The sequence below is a fragment of the Stenella coeruleoalba genome (assembly GCF_951394435.1).
Source record: "Stenella coeruleoalba genome assembly, chromosome: 13".
Lineage (NCBI taxonomy): Eukaryota > Metazoa > Chordata > Mammalia > Artiodactyla > Delphinidae > Stenella > Stenella coeruleoalba.
Genome location: NC_137159.1, coordinates 2,466,637 through 2,489,502, shown reverse-complemented (window position 1 = coordinate 2,489,502; position 22,866 = coordinate 2,466,637). Strand labels below are relative to the sequence as shown.

At 53.9% G+C, this 22,866-nt stretch overlaps 1 protein-coding gene across 1 annotated transcript; it reads left to right on the top strand.

The window, feature by feature from the left end:
• The first annotated feature begins 685 nt into the window (after positions 1-685).
• Positions 686-8,407, top strand: ECRG4 (ECRG4 augurin precursor). Its single transcript, XM_079940469.1, has 4 exons — positions 686-1,743; positions 3,609-3,656; positions 5,650-5,807; positions 7,885-8,407. The coding sequence occupies exons 1-4, from the start codon at positions 1,554-1,556 to the stop codon at positions 8,041-8,043; spliced, it is 555 nt and encodes a 184-aa protein (XP_079796595.1). The 5' UTR covers positions 686-1,553; the 3' UTR covers positions 8,044-8,407.
• The last annotated feature ends 14,459 nt before the right edge of the window (positions 8,408-22,866 follow it).

Sequence of the window (22,866 nt, the reverse complement as noted above, 5' to 3'; positions counted from 1 at the left end):
AATTGCCACGTTCCTTTTAACTGTCAGTGGGAGGGTGTGAAATGAAGGCCTGTTTCCACCAGAGGGAAAAAGAAAACTCAAGGAGATGGGCTGCTGTCCTTACGGGCAACACTACTGGGTTCAGATCAGACCCTGGTTAAGAGGAGAATTTCAGTGTTACAGGAGACGCAAATGCTGTTGGAGATTGGACTGCGCCGGGAGACCCCCGCAAGATAAGGGAGAGATTACGGTTAATATCTTCCACGCCTGTTCGAAGCCAGTCCTTTGCTTGGGTCTCCCTCCACCCTATAAACGTTCTTGTCCTTGGGCAGAGGGACAGGTACTGCTTTGCTTCTTCTCATCCTATCTCAGCTCCCCGGGGTTTATAAGCACTTCCCCGCCAGCACTGCAAGTATGAGGTTACCTTCCGGGTTCTCTCTGGCGCCTCTTGAAGCCCGTGCGCCCAAGGCTTGGGGTTCTCCCAGAGCCCCTCTCGCCTTCCCTTCGGTCCTTTCGTCTTTGCTGGCTCAGCGTAAACGCGCTTCTTTCTGCAGAGCGCCAGCCGCATCACGCGGAGAGCTGGGTCAGGGTGCAAAGGTTTAAAAAGGGAAGCGGCCGCGCTGCAGACAGGCCTAGAGAGGTTAGTTCTCAGCAGCCGCCCTGCCTGCGAGGAGTCCTCGTGTGCGAACAGGCCTGCGGCCCGGGAAGGCACTCTCGGTTCTCGCGGGGCCTCACGGCGGTGCCGCTTCAGTGTGCGTGGAGCCGGGGCGCACGAGGGCGAAATACGTCCTGAGAATACCAAACGGGCTCACCGGCTCCTGGTTACTAAAAGCCTCGTCTGGGCTTCTCTGGTGGCGCAGTGGTTGAGAGTCCGCTTGCCGATGCAGAGGACACGGGTTCGTGCCCCAGTCCGGGAAGATCCCACATGCCACGGAGCGGCTGGGCCCGGGAGCCATGGCCGCTGAGCCTGCGCGTCCGGAGCCTGTGCTCCGCCACGGGAGAGGCCGCAGCAGTGAGAGGCCCGTGTACCACAAAAAAAAAAAAAAATAACAATAAAAGCCTCGTCTATCGGGGTCGTCTGGAGTGAGATATTCTCCTGGAACGCAGCTCTGAACCCAGAGTGTGGAGACGTTCAAACCAGCACGAAGCACAGAACTGCCAAAGGCATCTGTAATCCAGGACATTCCAAAGGCCTGCGCGGGAGGGAGCGGGCTGGGGAGGCCGGGGCGCACGGTGCGGAGGGGCGTGGGACTGCGAACCGGAGGGGGCAGGTAGGCGCGAGACCCGGCGGCCTGAGCGGGGATCCGGCACAGCATCCTCAGCCCTTCCCGGGCGGAGGCCTCCCCTCTCTGGATGCCGCGGCCCCTCCCGGAGCGGCTGGACCTCGCTTGCCCCTCACCCGCGGTCCTTGGCGGCCCCCGCACCCGGACCTCCCGTGGGCTTGGAGGAGCCGCGGCCAGAGAGAGGGGCGCGGTGGCTTGGCACGGACGCTTGGCCCGGGACCTCAAGGCACAGCGCCCGCCCGGCGGGTCCCGCCCCGGCAGGGACGCAGGGACCGCCCGCCCAGTACCCCTATGCGCGGTCCTCCCGTGCGCAGTCCCCCACGCCTGGTGCCTCCGCGCCTGAGCCTCCCCGCGCAGCGGCAGCCGAGGCGCCCGCATCTCCCTCCAGCGCACTCTGCAGCCATGGCCGCCTCCTCCGCGCGGCCCGCCGCCCTGGTCATGCCAGCGCTGGCTCTGCTCCTGCTGCTGTGCGTGGGCCCAGGTAAGGGGGCGATGCCAGGGCGCCGTGGAGAGGCTCGGTGAGGGCGGGGGGGCTAGGCGCCCATCCTGAGCCCGGGCAAGGGCCAAGGTTTGACAGGGGGTCCTGGGTTCTGCCCTTGCGCGGTGGGAAGTGGCGTGCTTGGGTCAAGGGCAGGGGCTCGGATGTGCGCGGCAAGCTTGGAAAAGGAGGCGGAGAAGCCTCGGGCTGAACGCGAAGCGCCGGGCGCGGTGGGCGCTGTAGGCGGGTGGTGCGCCCGGGGCTGAGCGGAGCAGAAGGGCCATCCCCAGAGTGCCTACAAGGCGTTCCCTTCCCGGCGCTTTGGCTCGGTCAAGTTCCAGGTCTGCAGAGCTGCGAGCGGGCCTCACCTCCCAGCTGGGGAAAAGTTCTCAAGCGAGAAAGGCTTAACTTTCTCGGCTTCTTGGAGCCCTCCGTGAATGGGTTGAAAATCCCGGTTCCCTACAGAATGCGCGCATTCACACACACGCCGTAAATGCGGCGGGTTCGGGGTGTGGACTTTTGAACCCTGGGGAGCCCACATCCCCACCGCAGAAGGGCGACCTGAAATCAGAGGTTTTGCCCTGACAGTGCACCTCCCCTCCTACCGTCCTTCCCGGCTCATGCCGGCAAGGGCCGCCGCTGAGGCTCGGGGCTCTGAGAGGCAGGGGTCATGACCCCAGGTCTACGGCGAAGTTGCTGAGGCTGGAGGGCGGGAGGTGACTTGCCCAGCACCCTGAGGCTGGTGCATCTTCCACCGCAAAGCAGCCGCACGGTGGGGTGGAAAGGCAGGACCCCCTTGGTGCTCAGCTTCGGCGTTTTGGATGTTCAGCGCGGGCTGGGGGGGGGGCAGCAGGAGCCCTGGGAGGGGGGTGGGGGGAGGATGACGGCTGTTCTAATCTAGGACCACTGGGGGGCCAGTCCATCACTCCCCATCGCGTGCTTTATCACCTCCCTCTTTGTTCCTCCCATTTTAAGAAGCACATCTGAATACAGCAAGTGGGCATCGGCTATAAGCTAGTCCTTTTCAGAACTTGTATTTTATTTCGTTTATACCGAGAATGCAGCGATAGGAATCAGTTAAAATATTATCATCATTGAGCTGGAATGTGAAAGTTCTTAGGACACCAAATGAAAATCGTTTTGTAGAGTGCAGAAACGCTTTTAGATCTGAATCAAAACAACAATAAATGGTACAAATAATGCCTGATTTTAAGACAATCAGGGCAAGTTACAAAACGGGGCTGAGCTTTTAGAGCTCGAAGCCCCATGCCTTGACTTGTGGTGGAGAAGCTCCACTTCTGCCTCCGTCTTCCCACGACTGCCTTCCCTGTGGCCTCACCTCCTCTTATAAGGACACCACCGGTCACTGGATTTAGAGCCCACCCTAAACCCGGCATCATATCACCTCGAGGTCCTTAACTCATTACGTCTGCAAAGATGCTGTTTCCAGATAAGTTCACATTCGGAAATTCTGGGTGGGTATGAATTTGGGGGGACACTAGTTGATCGACTGCACCATGAAAAGTTAAGTCTGCAGGCAGGTGCATATGACAGGTGACTGCCCGAATATTATGACAGAAGTGCTCAAAGGACAACGTCACTTTTCCTGGAGAACAGCTCAGATGGTCTCCAGTAGCTCAAAGTGCCCTGCTCGGCCATGGTCCTTGTCACTAGTTTGAGCCACAGGCAGCCTGAATTGCTTTTTCTACACAACAGGAAATGCAACAAGCATTAAATAATGTAATGCTACCAAGTTGCTAAAGCAACATAGGGGTATGAAGTGATTGTTTTCCAATGTGGATTTTTGCATGTGAGAAATTTAAGGGCGCAGTGCAACCCTGAAATGATTTCCATTTTCATTCCTTTAGGTGGCGTAAGTGGAAACAAACTCAAGCTGATGCTTCAGAAAGGGGAAGGTAAGTATAGCCCACACAGATAAGGGTTGCGTTCTTAACCAGGCTGCAATGAAACAGCGATGTCGATGTCCTCACCTGAGGCTTGTGTTTGGAAAATCAAAAGTGTTTACTCCGTAGAAGGTTAGCAGATCTGAAGGGCTCGTCCTGTGGGGATGTGGGGCGGTATTTCATCAGGTAAATATTATTGCCAGTTAATGCTTTTCTGACAGCTGTCAGAGTGGACTCAGAAATAAAAGGAACAGAGCTGTAGTGTTAATTGAAGGCTGTTTGTTTTAGAATTGTGATACCCCTTAGAGCACATACCTGAATCGAGAGCACACACAGCCTCCGTTCTGGGGCAGCACAGAGCGGTATCCTGGGCGTCCTCCGTATCCAACTAGCTCTTGGGGGAGGGTTAAACAGAAAGACCGTTTTGTTACTGACACCTGTTGTGAAGAACCGGCCTCCGATAGATATGGTAACGCAGCAAAATGTCGTAGAAACAGAACTGTCTGGGAGCCACGCAGGTGAGTTCGGGCCCGCTGTAATCAGTTCGATCATTGTGTGGGCTTGTGAAAGCCATTCTCCCGCAGAACTCGTCTTCACCTGGAAATTAGCAAGTTATCTATCTATTAGAATGAAGACTACATTTTTTTTCACATCTTTATTGGAATATAATTTCTTTACAATGAGGTGTTAGTTTCTGCTGTATAACAAAGTGAATCAGCTCTGCATATGCATACATCCCCATATCTCCTCCCAAGACTACATTTCTGAGGTGAATTTCTAACTACTTATTCTTTCCCCTGGATTAACGGGGGCTCCAGGACGCTGAAGTCTGCTCCCCAATGGGGGGCGCCAGCGCTTATGCACCTGCTTCCCAGGTGGCCCCGCGGGGACACCCCCCCACACACACCTGTTGGGCACACACGGCCCCTCTCGGGGGAGGGGCTCCTGGGGGAGCCGCCAGCATCTTCCCCGGCTCTTCCAGCTGCTCCCAAGGCCCCGGTCCACCCCCGACCTCCCAGGCCCCTCAGATGGCCCCTCCCCTCCCTGTGCTGGACAGCCATCTCCCGGGGACACCAGGGGTGACGGGGGCCCTGGAGAGCAACGGCCGAGGTGATCACGACTCCTCCGTGTACATCCTCAGCTTTTGTTCAGCTCAAGCCAAGAAACACACATTGAGCACCTACTGTGTACAGAACAGTGTAACAGGCCCTGAGGGAGATGCACAGGTGAACAGGAGGTGAAGACACAAATGTGCTTGCCTGATCTTTATCCACGTGACCAAGGGACACAGGGCATTTGACTGCCTTTTCCTGCGCAGCCTCCATAAGGGGAAGCGGGCCCATCAGTCCCGTGTTGCAGATGAGGGCACAGAGGCTCGGAGCCGGGCAGCACTTCCCCGAGCACGCCTGCCGAAGCGGGGCCTTTTCTGCAGCTGAGTCCGCGATGGAAAGGCGTCCGGGGAAGCCGTGGGAAAGCGAGGGTCACCCCCATCAAGAGGCGGTCGAAGCGTTCATGGTCACCCTGCAGCCTGACTTGAGGACTCGCTGCTCCGCTGGGCTCGCTGGCCGGCCTGCTCAGACCCTTGCTCCAGCTCTTTCTCCCCTGGCCCCCTAAGCAATCCCAGCACGCTCGTGTTCGTGCAGACGAGGCTCGCGCAGCCAGCGGCACTGGACACCGGACGGTTTCCCCGCGGCAGAGCCCAGGGGGAGCACCAGGGCCTGGGGCCCGGGGTCTGGGCCTGGGGAGGGGCTGCAGAGGCGGAGCTGAGTTCGGTTTCCGCCCTGGGCCTGTTACGTGGCCGTGCCTGGACAGGAGGGCTCGCTACCCCGGAGGCCAGGACAGACGGCGGGAGCCCGCACAGTACCCGCGCCCTGCAGGGAGGATGCGCCAGTTAAGGCCGCCTCCTGCCAGGTGGGGGCGGGGAGGGCGATGGAGAAGAGCGATTCACCCCGAGGAGGAAAGGACTCATTCTCTGTACTTGCGGGTGGGGAACCCCTCGTTTCAGCTCCTGCTCCCCCTACGAGCCCGGTGGCCGTCCAGGAGAGCAGAGCCAAGGAGTTCCTGAGCAGCCCGGGGCGGCTCAAGCGGCAGCTGTGGGACCGCACGCGGCCCGAGGTGCAGCAGTGGTACCAGCACTTCCTGTACTTGGGCTTCGACGAAGCGGTGGGTGTTCTGGCTGGAGCCTGGCTTCCCGCCGGGCAGGATGGGGGTGGGGAGGCCTGCTTTGGGGAAACGGGCACAGAGAGTTAAGTTCTGTTATCTGCCCTGAAGTCAGAGCCCCCATTCTGTGTCAAGAGCTGCCAGGTATGGGACCACATGATCGTCAGGCACAAGGGTATCAGCTGGAATTTTCCATCCCACTATGCCCAAATGGGAACCTCTCCCATCAGGTTTTGGAAGCAGAGTTCCAGAGACATCCCCGCCCAAAGCAGCTGGGACTTAAATTCATCAAGAATCTGGTTTTCTTAGGGACTCTTTTAATGTATCTGGTCAGTTTTGCCTGGGTGTCCTTAATAATAACTCACCACCTCCTGAAACATTTTCAGCTTTGCCTCAAATAAACGTCAGAAACAGCAAGATCGATGCAAAGACCCATGAGGATAATGGAAAGAGATGCAAAGCGACTTTTAAAGAGAGACGGGTCTTTGCAGATGTTTTTGGGAAAATTTGTCAATGCATTTGCAGGAAGTACGGTTCAGTTCATGTGTCCAGGTAGCACGAGTGGACATATTCACCAGATTAAGGAAAAAGACTGCTTATCATCACCGACTCCCATCCGGGGACCAGGCACAGATCAGCCAGCGGCGGAGTTAAGGTGTGAGATTCTGCTGCCCCGGAGCGAGTCTGCAGGGTGATGGACAGGGCTGTGCTGAGTGAGTCCTGATGTGGAGACCACAGCTCACCGCCCCAGCCAGGGAGTGGATGGAGGGTGGCATCTCCCACGGAGGCAGCTGGAAGGGTTTTTCCAAACGGGCTCGTGGCTCATATTGTGAATGGAGGTGTATGCAAAATACTGCAAGAGGCGAACAAAATTGAACTCTTCAGAAACATCTTTTTTTTTTTTTTTGCGGTACGCGGGCCTCTCACTGTCGCGGCCTCTCCCGTTGCGGAGCACAGGCTCCGGACGCGCAGGCTCAGCAGCCATGGCTCACGGGCCCAGCCGCTCCGCGGCACGTGGGATCTTCCCGGACCGGGGCGTGAACCCGTGTCCCCTGCATCGGCAGGCGGACTCTCAGCCACTGCGCCACCAGGGAAGCCCTGCATTATTTCTGTTTTCATAAAATATTTTTAAAATTTTTTGGAAAAAAAATATGTTAAGCCGAAACCTCAAACAAGATTAAAAAATGAGAGAAACCAAGGAATGAGCCTGCTTCACTAGGGGAAAATCTGCAGTATTGTGAGACAAGCCAGCTGTTTCCTTTTCAGGGCAGGGCCTGGGGGAGGGTCAGAGGAGGCTGCAGCCCCAGGCCCAGTGAGTAGACGGGGATGAGGGTTGAATCGTGGCCACGTGGTAAGCGTTTGTGGCCTGAATCACTGCATCCAGGCCTGTCTGAGCAACACAACAGGGGTGAGAGTGTCACCACCAGACGTGTCCAAATTCCCTGCCTCGAGGCTGCAATGTGGTTTCATGCACCACGTTTACGAAGCCCGCAGCCTGCGCAGCAGCCCAGGTGGGACGCGGAGGGGGTCAGCGTCTGCCACATCAGATGCACAGTGCCTGGGGACAGGCCCGGCTGTTACTGTATTGGGCAGATGTCCATTTTCTTTACTGAAAAAGAGAAAAATGTTGAAGTCTGGGGTATATTTAGAACTCACAGACAGACGTGTTCAAGGGTAGGGGTTGTACTCCTTTGGGGGAAAAAGTTTTCAGCGGTGTTTTCCATCTGGTTAGTATCGACCTCTGGCCCAGGGATGCTGTAGCCAGAAGTTATTTTTTTTAAAAAAATGATTATTTATTGTTTTCTATTGAAGTAGAGTTGATTTACAATGTTGTGTTAGTTTCAGGTGTACAGCAAAGTGATTCAGTTATATTCTTTTCCAGATTCTTTTCCATTATAAGTTATTACAAGATATGGAATATAATTCCTCCCTGGGCTGTACAGTAGGTCCTTGTGGCAGGAGTTACTCTTAGGAGGGGTTGTTCATCGTTGAAGAAAAATCCCAGAGAAACAGCGTCCGTAAGATGTGCTCTGGGAAACGGTGTCCTTGAGTTCATCCCCTCTCATCCTCTTTCCTCCAGAAATTTGAGGATGACATCACCTATTGGCTAAACAGAGGTCGGAATGGGCACGACTACTACGATTACCACCAGCGCCACTACGATGAGGACGCTGCGATCGGTCCCCGGAGCCACCATGGCTTCAGGCACGGAGCCAGCGTCAACTACGACGACTACTGACGGTCCCTCAGGCGGGCTCGGGGCCGCGGGCTCCGCACCACGCCCGGCCTGTGTCTGCTGCGCCTGGTCTCGGCTCATCTTTCCTACCCGCTTTCTGTGGCCACAAAGGAAGTGTTAAAGCAAAGAACGTAAATGCCTTTCGAGATTTCATGCAAATAGCTAACAATGCATTTCATTAAAAAATAGAAATAAAAGCATTTTGTTAAAAGGTCTCAGTTCTTTTGGATGAAACTTGAGCTGGCGAGCGTTTTCCTTCCCTGCACGTTTCTGAGGTTGAAGCAACTTCTCAGAGGCACCTCCCCTCCAAGAATCCCCACCACCCCAGGCCATGGGACCGAGCAGGTGTATTCAATGTATTAGAATTCAGTCCACACTAAATGCCAAATTAAAAATAAAAATACAGCAAGAAAATTTAGCTGGAAATTATTTAAGGTCACAGGACACGTTTTGGAGGATTGAGGATCCACACGGGTTTGCAGATTGGCTGTGCACATCCCGAGCCGGAGGCGGACCTGTTTAATGTTGTGAGGCAGGAAAAAGGGGGTAACAGAAAAAACACTGAAGTTTGGTTGATTTCAGAGCCTCCCTTGTCTTAAAAAAATTAAACCTTGTCTAATGAGCTCAAGAAAGATTTAAGAATATACATTGCATCATGTTTAAACAATCTGAGTGAATGAAAGAGAAAAGTGTCCTGGGGGTGGGTAGGGGGAGGGGGGAAAGTGGGGAGGTGACACATGCAGAGGGGAGGGGCCCGCAGAATGGCTCTTGAACTCCTGTGGGTCACAGACCCTCTGACAGCCTGATGGAAGTTTTCTCAGAAAAATGATACGTGATTTTGCATATAGTCTCTGAAACACATCCTCATTCACAAGCTGCAGATGACAAACCCTTGGGTTTGGTGAGGAGTACCTACCAGCGTAAGGGGACCCGTGTTTGTGGACAATCCTTTGGAATCCTTACAGCTTTTAAAACTTTGTGGTAAAATATACACAACATGAAATCCATCATTTTAAGCATTTTTAGACGCATAGTTCAGTGGGTCTGTAAACATCTCTTCATGTCCCCACGTTCAATTCTTTTGGGGATACACCCAGAAGTGGAATTATTAGGTCATACGGTAACTCTGTTTAAGTTTTTGAGAAATCACCACACGTTTTCCACATCAGTTGTACTACTTTACATTTTAATGTAACATAGAGTTGTAATAGGGAAGAACACTTTGCATTCTCTTACAAGTTAATCACTAAAGGGACGTTGCCTATAAACTTAAATTGCACACAATGACCCATCTCGGACCCTTGCCTGCAAGAGATTAAGGTAAATGAGCACTCAGCGAAAACACCTGTGTTTAGCTCCCAGGAAACCTCCTGAACAGGCCCACCTGTGAATAACTGCTTGAGGGAGAAATTAACACCTCCCCTCCGGAGGCTGACGGGAACCAGGAAGTGCTTGGCTTTAGTCCCGCCCCTTTTAGTATAAAAGGAGCCTGAATGCTGACTCAGCTAGATGGTTCTTTGGGCGTCCGGCCCGCCATCTTGCTCTGCTGGCTTCCCAGGTAAAGTCGCTCTTCTTTGCCCCAGCAGCTCGGCTCAGTTTATTAGCCTGTCGTGCGGCGAGCAGTACAAGCTTGGACTTGGTAACGAATTTTGATGAAGCCACCCAGGAGCCTTGCTGCTCGTGGCCTGCCAGCCCTGGCTGGGGAATTCTGGGGTAAGACCCTAGCAGCTGCCGGGACCCCTTGTCCTGGGGATCTGCCTTCAGAGTTCTCTGAAGCAGCACCGGCCGCCCCAGCGCTGGGCCGTGGAAGGAAGGAATCGACGTTTGGGAGCCGACGGGCTGCGTACGGTGGGGTAAGTGGCTCCGGTGTGAACAGCCGGGAACTTGATTCCTCTCCGTTTGGGGCGTTTTGTTTTGTTTTGTTTTTGCGGCGTTTGGGGCTTTTTCTCTGGAACAAGCCAGTTTGTTTCGTATTGGAGTGGGGTGTACCCTGTTGGAGAGAGGAAAGAGTTGTTGGACTTTGACCCGATTCGTGAACTGGTTCGTTTGCTTCTCTGAAGGCTAGCACTTGTATGTGCTGTTTGTGTTTTATCTTGAATTTCTGTCTTCAAAACTGGGGAATGTTTACTACCAACTAAAGATTCTAAAGAACATCCATCGCCCCCGTTCAGTGGGAAATAGCCCGGGCAGCCTTTGTGCCTCTTCCCACAACTGTGGACTGGACGTTGACAGTGGGTAACGGTAATCGGGAAGAACCTCTGTATCCTGTTACCAGTTAATCTCTAAGGCGAGGCTGCCTATAAGCTTAAATTCTCCATAAGGCCCATCTCTGGGACCCCTGCCTCCCAGGTGTAATGGGTTTTCAGCGAAAATACCTGTGTTTAGCTCCCAGGAAACCTCCTGAGCAGGCCCACCTGTGAATGACTGCAGGAGGGAGAAATTAACACCTCCCCTCTGGAGGCTGCCGGGAACCAGGAAGTGCTTGGCTTTAGTCCCGCCCCTTTTAGTATAAAAGCCTGAATTCTGACTCAGCAAGAGGGTTCTTTGGGGCATGAGCCTGCCGTCTTCTGGGTTTGGGGTCTCGCTGAAGGAAGTCGTTATTCTTTGCCCAACAGCTCGTCTCTCGATTATTGGCCTGTCCCGTGGCGAGCAGTATGAGCTTGAGTAACAGAGTTACATTAAAACTTTTGTTTTGGGCCTCCCTGGTGGCGCAGTGGTTGAGAGTCCACCTGCCGATGCAGGGGACGCGGGTTCGTGCCCCGGTCCGGGAAGATCCCACATGTCGCGGAGCTGCTGGGCCCGTGAGCCATGGCCGCTGAGCCTGCGCATCCGGAGCCTGTGCTCCGCTACGGGAGAGGCCGCAGCAGTGGGAGGCCCGCGTACCGGGGGGAAAAAAAAAAAAAAAAAAAAAAACCCTTTTGTTTCTTTTCCTTAACTACTCTGGGGCTGGCGCAAAGCCCAGTGCAGTGTTGAGGGGGAGGCGGGGCGGGCGAGCTGGGAAGGACGTCTTCACTCTGTTCCTCATCTTAAATGTTGCCCTGCTTCTCCATAAAGTATGTTTGCTAGATGTTCTTGGTCGATGTCTTTTGTCAAGTTAAGGAAATTACTATTCTTTTAAAAATATGCTAAGAAAACTTTAAATGTCATATATGGATACTGAATTCTAGTTTCTTTATCTTTGAGATAACACATCCTTTTAAATCTGGTAATTAACAGTTCTAGTAATACATTTAATATTAATGTCTCATTCCTGGAATAAAAACTAACTTGATCATGATTTTTTTTTTCATTGTTGGATCTGGTTGGATAATATTCAGAATTTTTGCATCTGTTTTCGTGAGGAAGATTGGGCTGTAGTTTTCTTTCCCATTCCGTTTTGGGCAGTTTGGGTGTCCAGTTTATACTGTCTTCTTAAAATGAATTGTTTACCATTTCTTCATGTAAGAGTGGAATTATCTGTTTCCCGAATGTTTGGGAGCATTCTGATAAAGCCACTTGCATGTGGTGTTTTCTTCATGGTAAAATTTTTGACCGTTGAATGCATTTCTTTTTCTGGTAAATGATGATTCTGGCTTCGTTTCTCTCCTTGAATCTGTTTCGCTAAATTCTATCTTTCTCAATAGTCATCGATTATATGAAAATTTGAAGTGTGTTGAGAGTTGGTCTTAGTATCTTCTTTTCTCTGTAACATCTGTAGTTATTTTTTCACTCCATTTCATTTGTGCCTTTAAAAAAAAATGAACCTTGTCTTTTCAAACATGTAGTTTTTGCCTTGTTGATGTGCTTCTCTATTTCATAAATTTCTGTTCTCTTAATTTCCTTCCTTCTGCATCTGTGGGTCTTTGATTTAGGTTAGATCTTAGCTCAGTTTTGAGCCTTAGTTTTTTCAAAGGCAAATTCTTACCATTCTAAGTTTCCTTTCAAGAATTGTATCCCATGAGTTTGATGTGAAAAGTTAGATGATGAATTTGTCTAATTTCAATGATACTTTCTCCTTTGACCCATGAGTCGATTACAAGTGTTATTAAATTTCCAAGTGAATGAATTTTTCTAATTATCTTATTGGCTTTGTTTTCTAACTTAATTGCATTGCGGTTTTTAAACAATGTAGTCCGATCGTAATTCTTTGAAGTATACTGAGGCCAGCTTTACATCTGAGCATGTGCCAAACCAGCACGTGTTCACGTGTGCCTGAAAGAAATGTGTCTTTTCCAGGCATCAGATGCAGTCAGATGCATTAGCTCAAGCCCGATTGTGACAGTGTTCATATTCTATTTTCTTACTAATTTTCTTGGTTCATTTGATCTACCGATTATTGATAAGTGTGTTAAAATCCACTATGACAATGGATTTGACGAGTTTTTCCTTTAATGCTGTCAGTCTGGCTTCACTCGAGGCTATACACAAATTCACATGGGACACACATCTAGAATCGATACATTTTCCCAGTGAATGGAATCACTTACTGTTATGCAGCAAATTTCCTTATTTCTAATGATGCTTTTGCCTGACCTCCTTTGCTATTAATACGACTATATTTCGCCTCCTGTTGGTTACTAATTGCCTGCTCTGTCTTTTCCATAGTTGGGCCTTTTATCTTTCTGCGTGCTTTAGGTGTGTTTTTTGCAAAGAGTACATAGCTGAAATTTGTTTTGTTTTTAAAATAGGGTATAATTCTTAAGGTCTGAACAGGAGAATTTAGTCCACTTACACGTATTGTGATTTATGATTTCGTTTCTTTTTTAAAGATTTTGTTGCTGTTGTGGACCATTTTTAAAGTGTTTTTTGAATTTTCTACAATATTGCTTATGTTTTATGTTTTGGTTTTTTGGCCATGTGGCATGCGGGAATCTTAGTATCCTGGCCAGGGATTGAACCTGCACCCCCTGCATTGGAAGGCGACGTCTCAACCACTGGACCTCTAGGGAAGTCCCTTGTGATTTGGTTTTATCTCTAACATTGCATTTTGAATTTTGACTTGTCCCGTTTTACGTGTTCCTCTCCCCCTTTTCCTCTTCTCTTGCCTTCATTTGGACCATTTTCCTTCACTTATTCTTTTCCTTTCACCTCCTTTGAAGGTTACACTGGGTCTGTTCTTAGTGTTTGCCCATTTAATCCATATTTAACAAGTTACCAGTCATCAGTAGCCATAGTCTTCTCCTGGACAGTACAAGGACCCCAAAATACTTGATTCTGCAACCTTCCCTCCCAATTTATAACCCCAATAACTTGGCATTTAAAATCTAGTCTGCTTTATTTCCCCATAAGTTACCGTTGTTTCATTTATAGTTGCTGGTTTGATTAGATGTCACACATCCACTTGGTTCACTATTTCTCCTTCAGACTCAGCTCATTTTCCTTTGGCCTTAATTCCATCCTCCAGAATCCGTTTAGTGAGGGGCCCTTGATGGTAAACTCCCAAGTTTCACTTTGCCTTGTTTTACTCGGTATAGAATTCTTGGTTGAGCTAATCAGCACTTTGAAGATACTGTCATATAGCCTTGTGGTTTCCACTGTTGATGTGAAGGCTTTCGCTGTAACCTGTCTTTCTTGTGGGGAGGGGACACCGTCCTCTCCAGCTGTCTTTTATAACAGACCCACCTTTGTAACTTACACCTGTGTCTATATATTTATACTGCTTGGGGCTTGCTGGGCTTTGTAATCTGAGGGTTGGTGTCTTTCAACAAATTTGGAAAATTCTATTTCTTTGAGTGTTACCTCTTCCCCATCCTATTATTTCTTGAACTTTATTCAGGTGTATAAATTTCTCTATTTTCCCTTTTTCAAATGTGCTTAGTTATGTCTTGTTATCTGTTCAGATTTTCAAGTTTCCCTTTCATTTCCTTTAAGGTATTAAACTTTACTTCCACCATCTGAAGTCTTTGCGGCTCTATTTCTAGCTGCCACCCATTGCTTCTCACTCATGGTGTCTCACCTGCTTGATGTCATGTAATTTCTAACCATGATGTACTCATTTTCTTTGGAGCTGTTTTTTGGGTTTTTTAAATTTATATTTTTGGCTGTGTTGGGTCTTCGTTGCTGCGCGCAGCGTTAAGCCTGAGTTAAGTTGGATTCTTCCAGCCAGCACTTGGCTCTCCTGTTGCTAGTGGCTAAGGTTCAGGGGCCAGGGCTGGGGGGTGGGCGTCTACCAAACAGGGACCCCTCGTGGTCCCTGTTCTCCTGGTGCCCCCACCCACCCATCCACTCCCACCCGAAGCCTCCTAACTGCCCTTTTCACCGTGATGGGTTAGTTTGTCACTTACCCTCATCAAGGTGCAGCCTTTTGGGGGCTCAGTCTGATAGGGGGCATGTGACCCGGGCGTTGTCTCCTTTTCCGAGTGCCGGGCAGCCTTCAGAGAAGCACAGGCTCTACGGGATTCTGCAGAATCCTCCAGGCCATTTTTGCTTCATTCTGGGATTCTGCAGATTCCTTGCTTCATGGATCATCTAAGGGATGCAGTTTAAAAAGATTTTTAAAACTCATACTCAGCAGCTCATCTGCTCCCACCGGAGCATTGATGACTCAGGTTATCTACCTAATCTGCCGCCACTACTAGAGGGTCCCATTTGATCATTGATTTAAAATCATACGGTCTTCACCATTTCAGTGTGTTTAGGAAATCTCTTCTAAGAATAATGCTTTTTAATACATAAAATCCCCAAGATTACAAATGAAAGCAGCTATATTGAAAAAGGTATCAACACTTTAAAAGACAAATTTGTGACATGGTAATAAATGTTCTTCGTCATGGTACAAATAACGAGATCTGTGACAGGTATACTTGGTGACAAAGTCCCAGGTAAGACCTGACACTACTGCGGTTTCTTGTCGACATTTATAATGGAAGAAAAGGGTAAATTTGAGTTAAGGGTTATTAGAAACAAATAATGCAATATTTTCCCCCATTCATGAAACTCCCTGTGTGAAGGGCTTCCCAGTGCAATTCCTGTAATATATCCAGGGTGAAAACTTCCAGTTATTCTGAGGTTAAGGTGAAAATGCACGAGTCCTAGGAGGTCTGGCCTCTGCCTCCCTGGCCAGCTTCCTCCCTCCCCCACTCCCCTGGCTCAGACTCCACATGCCCCAGCCTCCCAACCCCTTCAGCCTGCCGTTGCCCTCCCTTCTTCTGGAAAGTTCTGTCTCTTAATTCCCAGACCTCCTTCACAGCTTCGTGTTGTCATTGTCACTTTTCCGCCCCAGCTCTTCCAGGGCACCTCCCTGTCAGGGTGCCTCTTCCAAGCCTCCTCCTTTGGGAAAATTATCAATCGCACAGGGGATTGTGGGACAGGTGTTTCTCCAGGTGGACAGTGAACCCAGGATGATGATCGCCACCGTCTGTGCCAGAAAGTCTTCAGAGCCTCGCACAGAGCCTGTCCGGGCAATCGCTCTAGAAAGTGTGCTGGGGGAGCCTGACTGCACCCGGAAAGAACAGGTGACCTACTCTCAGGTTTACACGTGATGACAATGGACAGAGGGTTAGAATGTCACCTCCAAGACACAACGGGAGTTACGAACAGAACACGAACTACAGCTCAGATTAGGCTGCGCATCCCACACCCCTTTATCTGTCCTCCCGTCCATGGCAAGATCCACCTCCTCCCTGCCCCCCTGACCCCCTCTAAGACAGGGTCCACCACCTCCCTGGCCCACTGACTCCCTCTATGACAGGGTTCAACTCCTCCCTGCCCACCTGATACCCCCTATGACAGGATCCACTACCGCCCTGCCCCCCTGAACCCCATTATGACAGGGTATGCCTCCTCCCTGAACCCCTGACCCCTCTATGACAGGGTCCACATAATACCTGCCCCCCTGGACCCCTCTATGACAGGATCCACTTCCACCTTGCCCCCTGAACCCCTCAATGAAAGGGTCCACCTCCTCCCTGCTTCCCTGACCCCCTCTATGACAGGGTCCACCTCCCCCCTGACCCCATCTATAACGGGATCCACCTCCTCCCTGCCCCCCTGACGCCCTCTATGACAGAGTCCACCACCTGCCTGCCCCCCAACCCCTCTATGACAGAGTCCACCTAATCTCTGCCTCCCTGACCCCCTCTATGACAGGGTCCACCTCCTCCCTGCCCCCCAGAACTCCTCTGTGACAGGGTCCTCCTAGTCCCTGCCCCGCCTCTATGACAGGGTCCACCTTTTCCCTGCCACCCTGACCCACTATATGACAGGGTCCACCTCCTCCCTGGCCCCCTGAACCCCTCAATGACCCGGTCCACCTACTCTCTGTCCCCCTGAACCCCTCTATGTCAGGGTCCACCTCCTCGCTGCCCCCCTGAGCCCCTCTATGACAGGGTCCACCTTCTCCCTGCCACCCTGATCCCCTCTATGACATGGTCTACTTCTTCCCTGCCCCCCGAACCACCTCTATGACAAGGTCCACCTCCTCCCGGCCAACCTGACCCCTTCTATGACAGTGTCCACCTCCTCCCTGCTCCCCTAACCACCTCTATGACAGGATCCACCTCCTCCCTGCCACCCTGACCCCCTCTATGCCAGGGTCCACCTCGTCCGAGCCCCCCTAAGACACCTCTTGACACGGTCCACCTCCTCCCGGCCCCCTGAACCCCTCTATGACAGTGTCCACCTAATCTCTGCTCCCCTGATCCCCTCTATGACAGGGTCCACGTCCTCCTTGCCCCATTGACCCTCTCTGTGACAAGGTCCACCTGCACCCTGCCCCCCTGACCACATCTATGACAAGATCGACCTCCTCCCTGCCCCCATGACCCCTGTATGACAGGTTCAACCTCCTCAATGCCCCCCGATCCGCTCCATGATTATCCGCTCCAGTCCAACTCCTCCCAGCCACCATGGCCCCCTCTATGACAGGGTCCAAATAATCCTTGCCCCCCTGACCCCTCTATGACATGGTCCACCTCCTCCCTGCACCCCAGACCCTCTCTATGACAGGTTACACCTCCTCCCTGCCCGCCCTCATCCCCTCTATAACACGGGCCACATAATCCCTGCCCCCCGACCCCCTCTATGACAGTGTCCACCTAATCTCTGCTCCCCTGATCCCCTCTATGACAGGGTCCACGTCCTCCTTGCCCCATTGACCCTCTCTGTGACAAGGTCCACCTGCACCCTGCCCCCCTGACCACATCTATGACAGGATCGACCTCCTCCCTGCCCCCATGACCCCTGTATGACAGGTTCACCTCCTCAATGCCCCCCGATCCGCTCCATGATTATCCGCTCCAGTCCAACTCCTCCCAGCCACCATGGCCCCCTCTATGACAGGGTCCAAATAATCCTTGCCCCCCTGACCCCTCTATGACACGGTCCACCTCCTCCCTGCACCCCAGACCCTCTCTATGACAGGTTACACCTCCTCCCTGCCCGCCCTCATCCCCTCTATAACACGGGCCACATAATCCCTGCCCCCCGACCCCCTCTATGACAGTGTCCACCTCCTCCCTACCTCCGTGACCCCCTCTATGACAGGGTACACCTCCTCCCTGGCCCTCTCAACCCCTCTATGATACGATACACATACTCCCTGCCCCACTGAACCCCTCTATGACAGAGTACACCTCCTCCCTGCTCCCCTGACCCAATATATGAAAGGGTCCACCTCCTCCCTGCCCACTTGAACCCCTCTATGAAAGGGTACACATAATCTCTGCCCACCTGACCCCCTCTAGACAGGGTCCACCACCTCCCTGCCCCACTGACCTGCTCTATGACAGGGTCCACCTCCTCCCTGCCCCCCTGACACCCGCTATGACAGGGACAACCTCCTCCCTGCCCCCCTGAACCCCTCTGACAGGGTCCACCTCCTCCCTGCCCTCCTAACCACCTCTATGACAGGATCCACCTTCTCCCTGCCACCCTGACCCCCCTCTATGACAAGGTCCACCTCCTCCCTGCCACCCTGATCCCCTCTATGACAGGGTACACCTCCTCCGTGCCCCCCGGACGCCATCTATGACAGGGTCCACCTCCTCCCTGCCCCCCTGACCCAATCTATGAAAGGGTCCACCTCCTCCCTGCCCACTTGAACCCCTCTATGATAGGGTGCACATAATCTCAGCCCCCCTGATGCCCTCTAAGACAGGGTCCATCACCTCCCTGCCCCACTGACCCCCTCTATGACAGGGTACACCTCCTCCGTGCCCCCCGGACGCCATCTATGACAGGGTCAACCTCCTCCCTGCCCTCCTGACCCAATCTATGAAAGGGTCCACCTCGTCCCTGCCCACTTGAACCCCTCTATGATAGGGTGCACATAATCTCTGCCCCCCTGACCCCCTCTAAGACAGGGTCCATCACCTCCCTGCCCCACTGACCCCCTGTATGACAGGGTTCACCTCCTCCCTGCCCACCTCATTCCCCCTATGACAGGGTCCACCTCCTCCCTGCCCTCCTAACCACGTCTATGACAGGGTCCACCTCCTCCCTGCCTCCCTGATCCCCTCTATGACAGGGTCCACCTCCTCCGTGTCCCCCAGACGCCCCCATGACAGCATCCACCTCCTACCTGCCACCCTGATTCTCTCTGTTAGAGGGTCCACCTAATCCATGCCCCCCTGACCCCCTCTATTATACGGTCCACCTGCTCCCTGAACCCCTCTGTGACAGGGTCCTCCTCCTCCCTGCCACCCTGACCCACTTTGTGAAAGGGTCCACGTCTTCCCTGCCCCCCTGACTCCCTCTATGATAGGGTCAGCCTCCTCCCTTCCACCCATGACCCTCTATGACAAAGTCCAACTAATCCCTGCCCCCCTGATCCCTTCTATGACAGGGTCCAACTCTTCCCTCTCCCCTGACCCCGTCCATGACACGGTCCACGTCCTCCCTGCTCCCCTGACCCTCTCTATGACAGGGCCCACGTAATCTCTGCACCCCGATCCCCTCTGTGACAGGGTTCACCTCCTCCCTGCCCTCCTAACCACATCTATGACAGGGTACACCTCCTCCCTGCCCCCCTGAACACCTCAATAACACGGTCCACATAATTCCTGCCCGCCTGAACCCGTCTATGACAGGATCCACTTCCTCCCCGCCCCCCTGACCCCCTCTATGACAGAGTCCACCTCCTCCCTGACCGCCTCTATGATAGGGTCCACCTCCTCCCTGCCCCCTGCCCCCCTCTATTACACAATCCACATATTCCCTGCCCCTCTGAACCCATCTATGACAGAGTCCACCTCCTCCCTGCCCCCATGAACCCCTATATAACATGGTCCACCTCCTCCCTGTCCCCCAGACTCCCTTTATGAAAGGGTCCACCTCTTCCCTGCTCCCCTTAACCCTTCTATGACAGTCCACATAATCCCTGCCCCCCTGAACCCCTCTATGAGAGGTTCCAGCTCCTCCCTGTCCCCTGAACCGCTCTGACATGGTACACCACCTCCCTGCCCCCCTGACCCCATCTATGACAGGGTCCACCTAATCTCTGCCACCCTGACCCCCTCTATGACAGGGTCCACCTCCTCCCTGCCCCACTGACACCCACTATGACAGGGTCCACCTCCTCCCTACCCCCGAGAGCCCCTCTATGACAGCGTCCACCTAATCTCTGCCACCCTAACCCCCTCTATGACTGGGTCCACCTCCTTCCTGCCCCCCCTGAACACTCTGACACGGTCCACTTCCTCCCTGCCCCCCTGACCCCCTCTATAACAGGGTCCACCTCCTCCCCGCTCACCTAACCCCCTCGATGACAGGGTCCACCTACTCGCTGCCCCCCGATCCCCTCTATGACAGGGTCCACCTCATCCCTGCCCCCCGATCCCCTCTATGACAGGGTCCACCTCATCCCTGTCCTCCTGACCCCACTATGACAGGGTCTACTTCCTCCCTGCCCCCCTAAACACCTCTATGACAAGATCCAATTCCTCCCTCGCCCCCTGATCCCCTCTATGACAGGGTCCACCTCCTCCCTGCCCCAAAAACGTGTCTATGACAGAGTCCACCTCCTCCCTGACCCCTCTATGACACGGTCCACATAATCCCTGAACCCCTCTATGACTGGGTCCGCCTCCTCCCTCCCCCCCCGACCCCCTCTATGACAGGGTCCACCTCCTCCCTGCCCCCCTGACACCCGCTATGATAGGGACAACCTCCTCCCTGCCCCCGTGACCCCCTTTATGACAGGGTCCACCTCCTCCCTGCCACCCTGATCCCCTCTATGACAGGGTCCACCTCCTCCGTGCCCCCCAGACACCATCTATGACAGCATCCACCTCCTCTCTACCACCCTGATTCCTTCTATGAGAGGGTCCACCTGCTCCCTGCCACCCGGAACCCCTCTAGGACAGGGTCCACCTCATTCCTGCTCCCCTGACCCCCTCTCTGACATGGTCCACTTCCTCCCTGCCCCGCTGAGCCCCTCTATGACAGGGTCCACCTCCTCCCTGCCCCCCTGAACCCCTCTATGACAGGGTTCACTACCTGTCTGTCCCCCTGACGCCCTCTATGACAGGGTCCACCTCCTACCTGCCCCCCTGAAGCCCTCTATGACAGAGTCCACCACCTCCCTGCCCCGCTAATCCCCTCTATGACAGGGTCCACCTAATCTCTGCCTCCCTGCCCCCCTGACACCCGCTATGACAGGGTCCACCTCCTCCGTGCCCCCCGGACGCCATCTATGACAGCATCCACCACCTCTCTGCCACCCTGATTCCTTCTATGAAAGGGTCCACCTGCTCCCTGCCCCCCTGAACCCCTCTGTGACAGGGTCCGCCTCCTCCCTGCTCCCTGACCCCGTCTCTGACATGGTCCACTTCCTCCGTGCCCCCCTGACCCCCTGTTTGACAGGGTCCACGTCCTCCCTGACCACCTGAACCCCTCTATGACATAGTCCACCTCCTCCCTGCCCCCCGTGACCCCTCTGACAGGGTCCACCTTCCTGCCTCCCCTGAACCCCTCTATTACAGGGTCTGCCTCCTCTCTGCCACCCTGACCCTCTCTGTGACAGGGTCCACCTCCTCCCTGCCCCCCTGACCGCCTCTATGACAGGGTCCACCTCCTCCCTGCTCCTCTGAACCCCTATATGACATGGTCCACCTCCTCCCTGCCCCCTAACTCCCTCTATGACAGGGTCCACCTCCTCCCTGCCCCCAAGAACGCCTCTGTGACAGGGTCCAGCTACTCCCGGCTCCCCTGAACCCCTCCATGACAGGGTCCACCTTATCTCTGCCTCCCTGCCCCCGTCTATGACAGGGTCCACCTCCTTCCTGCCCCCAAAAACGCGTCTATGACAGGGTCCAACTCCTCCCTGCCCCCTTGACCCACTCTAAGACAGGGTACACCTCCTCCCTGCCCCTCTGAACCCCTATATGACATGGTCCACCTCCTCCCTGCCCCCTAACTCCCTCTATGACAGCATCCACCTCCTCTCTGCCACTCTGATTCCCTCTATTAGAGGGTCCACCTAATCTCTGCCTCCCTGACCCCCTCTATGACAGGGTCCACCTCGTCCGTGCCCCCCAGACGGCCCCTATGACAGCATCCACCTCCTCTCTGCCACCCTGATTCCCTCTATTAGAGGGTCCACCTAATCCATGCCCCCCTGATCCTCTCTATGACAGGGTCGACCTCCTCCCTGTCCCCCTGAACCCCTCTATGAAACGGTCCACATAATCTCTGCCCCCCCTGCCCCCCTCTACGACAGGGTCCACCACCTCCCTGCCCCAATGACACCCTCTATGACGGAGTTCACCTCCTCCCTGCCCAACTGATTCCCCCTATGACAGGGTCTACCTCCTCCCTGCCCCCCTGAACCCGATTATGATAGGGTGTACCTCCTCCCTGTACCCCTGACCCCTCTATGACAGGGTCCACCTCATCCCTGCCCCCCTGAACCCCTCTATGACAGGGTCGACCTCCTCCCTGCCCCCCTGAACCCCTCTATGACTTGGTCCACCACATCCCTGCAACCTGACCCTCTCTATGGCCGAGTCCACCTAATCGCTGCACGCCGATCCCCTCTATGACAGGGTCCATGTCCTCCCTCCTCTCTTGAACCCCTCTATGACAGGGTCCACCTCCTCCCTCCCCCCCTGATTCCCTCTATAACAGGGTTCAACTCCTCCCTGCCACGCTGACGCTCTCTATGACAGGGTCCACCTTATCTCTGCCTACCTGACTCCCTCTATGACAGCGTCCACCTCCTCCCAGCCACCCTGATCCCCTGTATGACAGGGTCCACCTCTTCCCTGGCCCCCTGACCCCCTCTATGACAGGGTACACCTGCGCCCTGCCCCTGAACCCCTCAATGTTATGGTCCACATAATCCCTGCCCCCCTGTACCCCTCTATGACAGGATCCACTTCCTCCCTGCCCCCTGAACCCCTCTATGACAGGGTACACCTCCTCCCTTACCCCATCTATGACAGGGTTCACCTCCTGCATGCCCCCTGACCCCCTCTATGATACGATCCACATACTCCCTGCCCCTCTGAACCCCTCTGACTGGGTCCACCCCCTCCCTGCCCCCCTGAACCCCTCTATGACAGGGTACACCACCTGTCTGTCCCCCTGACGCCCTCTATGACAGGGTCCACCTCCTACCTGCCCCCCTGAAGCCCTCTATGACAGAGTCCACCACCTCCCTGCCCCGCTAATCCCCTCTATGACAGGGTCCACCTCATCCCTGCCCCCTGATCCCCTCTATGACAGGGTCCACCTCATCCCTGTCCTCCTGACCCCACTATGACAGGGTCTACTTCCTCCCTGCCCCCCTAAACACCTCTGACAAGATCCAATTTCTCCCTCGCCCCCTGATCCCCTCTATGACAGGGTTCACCTCCTCCCTGCCCCCAAGAACGTGTCTATGACAGAGTCCACCTCCTCCCTGACCCC

Excerpts from the sequence above, each read along its gene's own strand:
- ECRG4 (XM_079940469.1), top strand. The coding sequence starts at position 1,554 with ATGCGCGGTCCTCCCGTGCGCAGTCCCCCACGCCTGGTGCCTCCGCGC. Across the intron at positions 3,657-5,649 it reads GATGCTTCAGAAAGGGGAAG|CTCCTGCTCCCCCTACGAGC; the intron begins GTAAGTATAGCC and ends CCCTCGTTTCAG. Across the intron at positions 5,808-7,884 it reads ACTTGGGCTTCGACGAAGCG|AAATTTGAGGATGACATCAC; the intron begins GTGGGTGTTCTG and ends TCTTTCCTCCAG.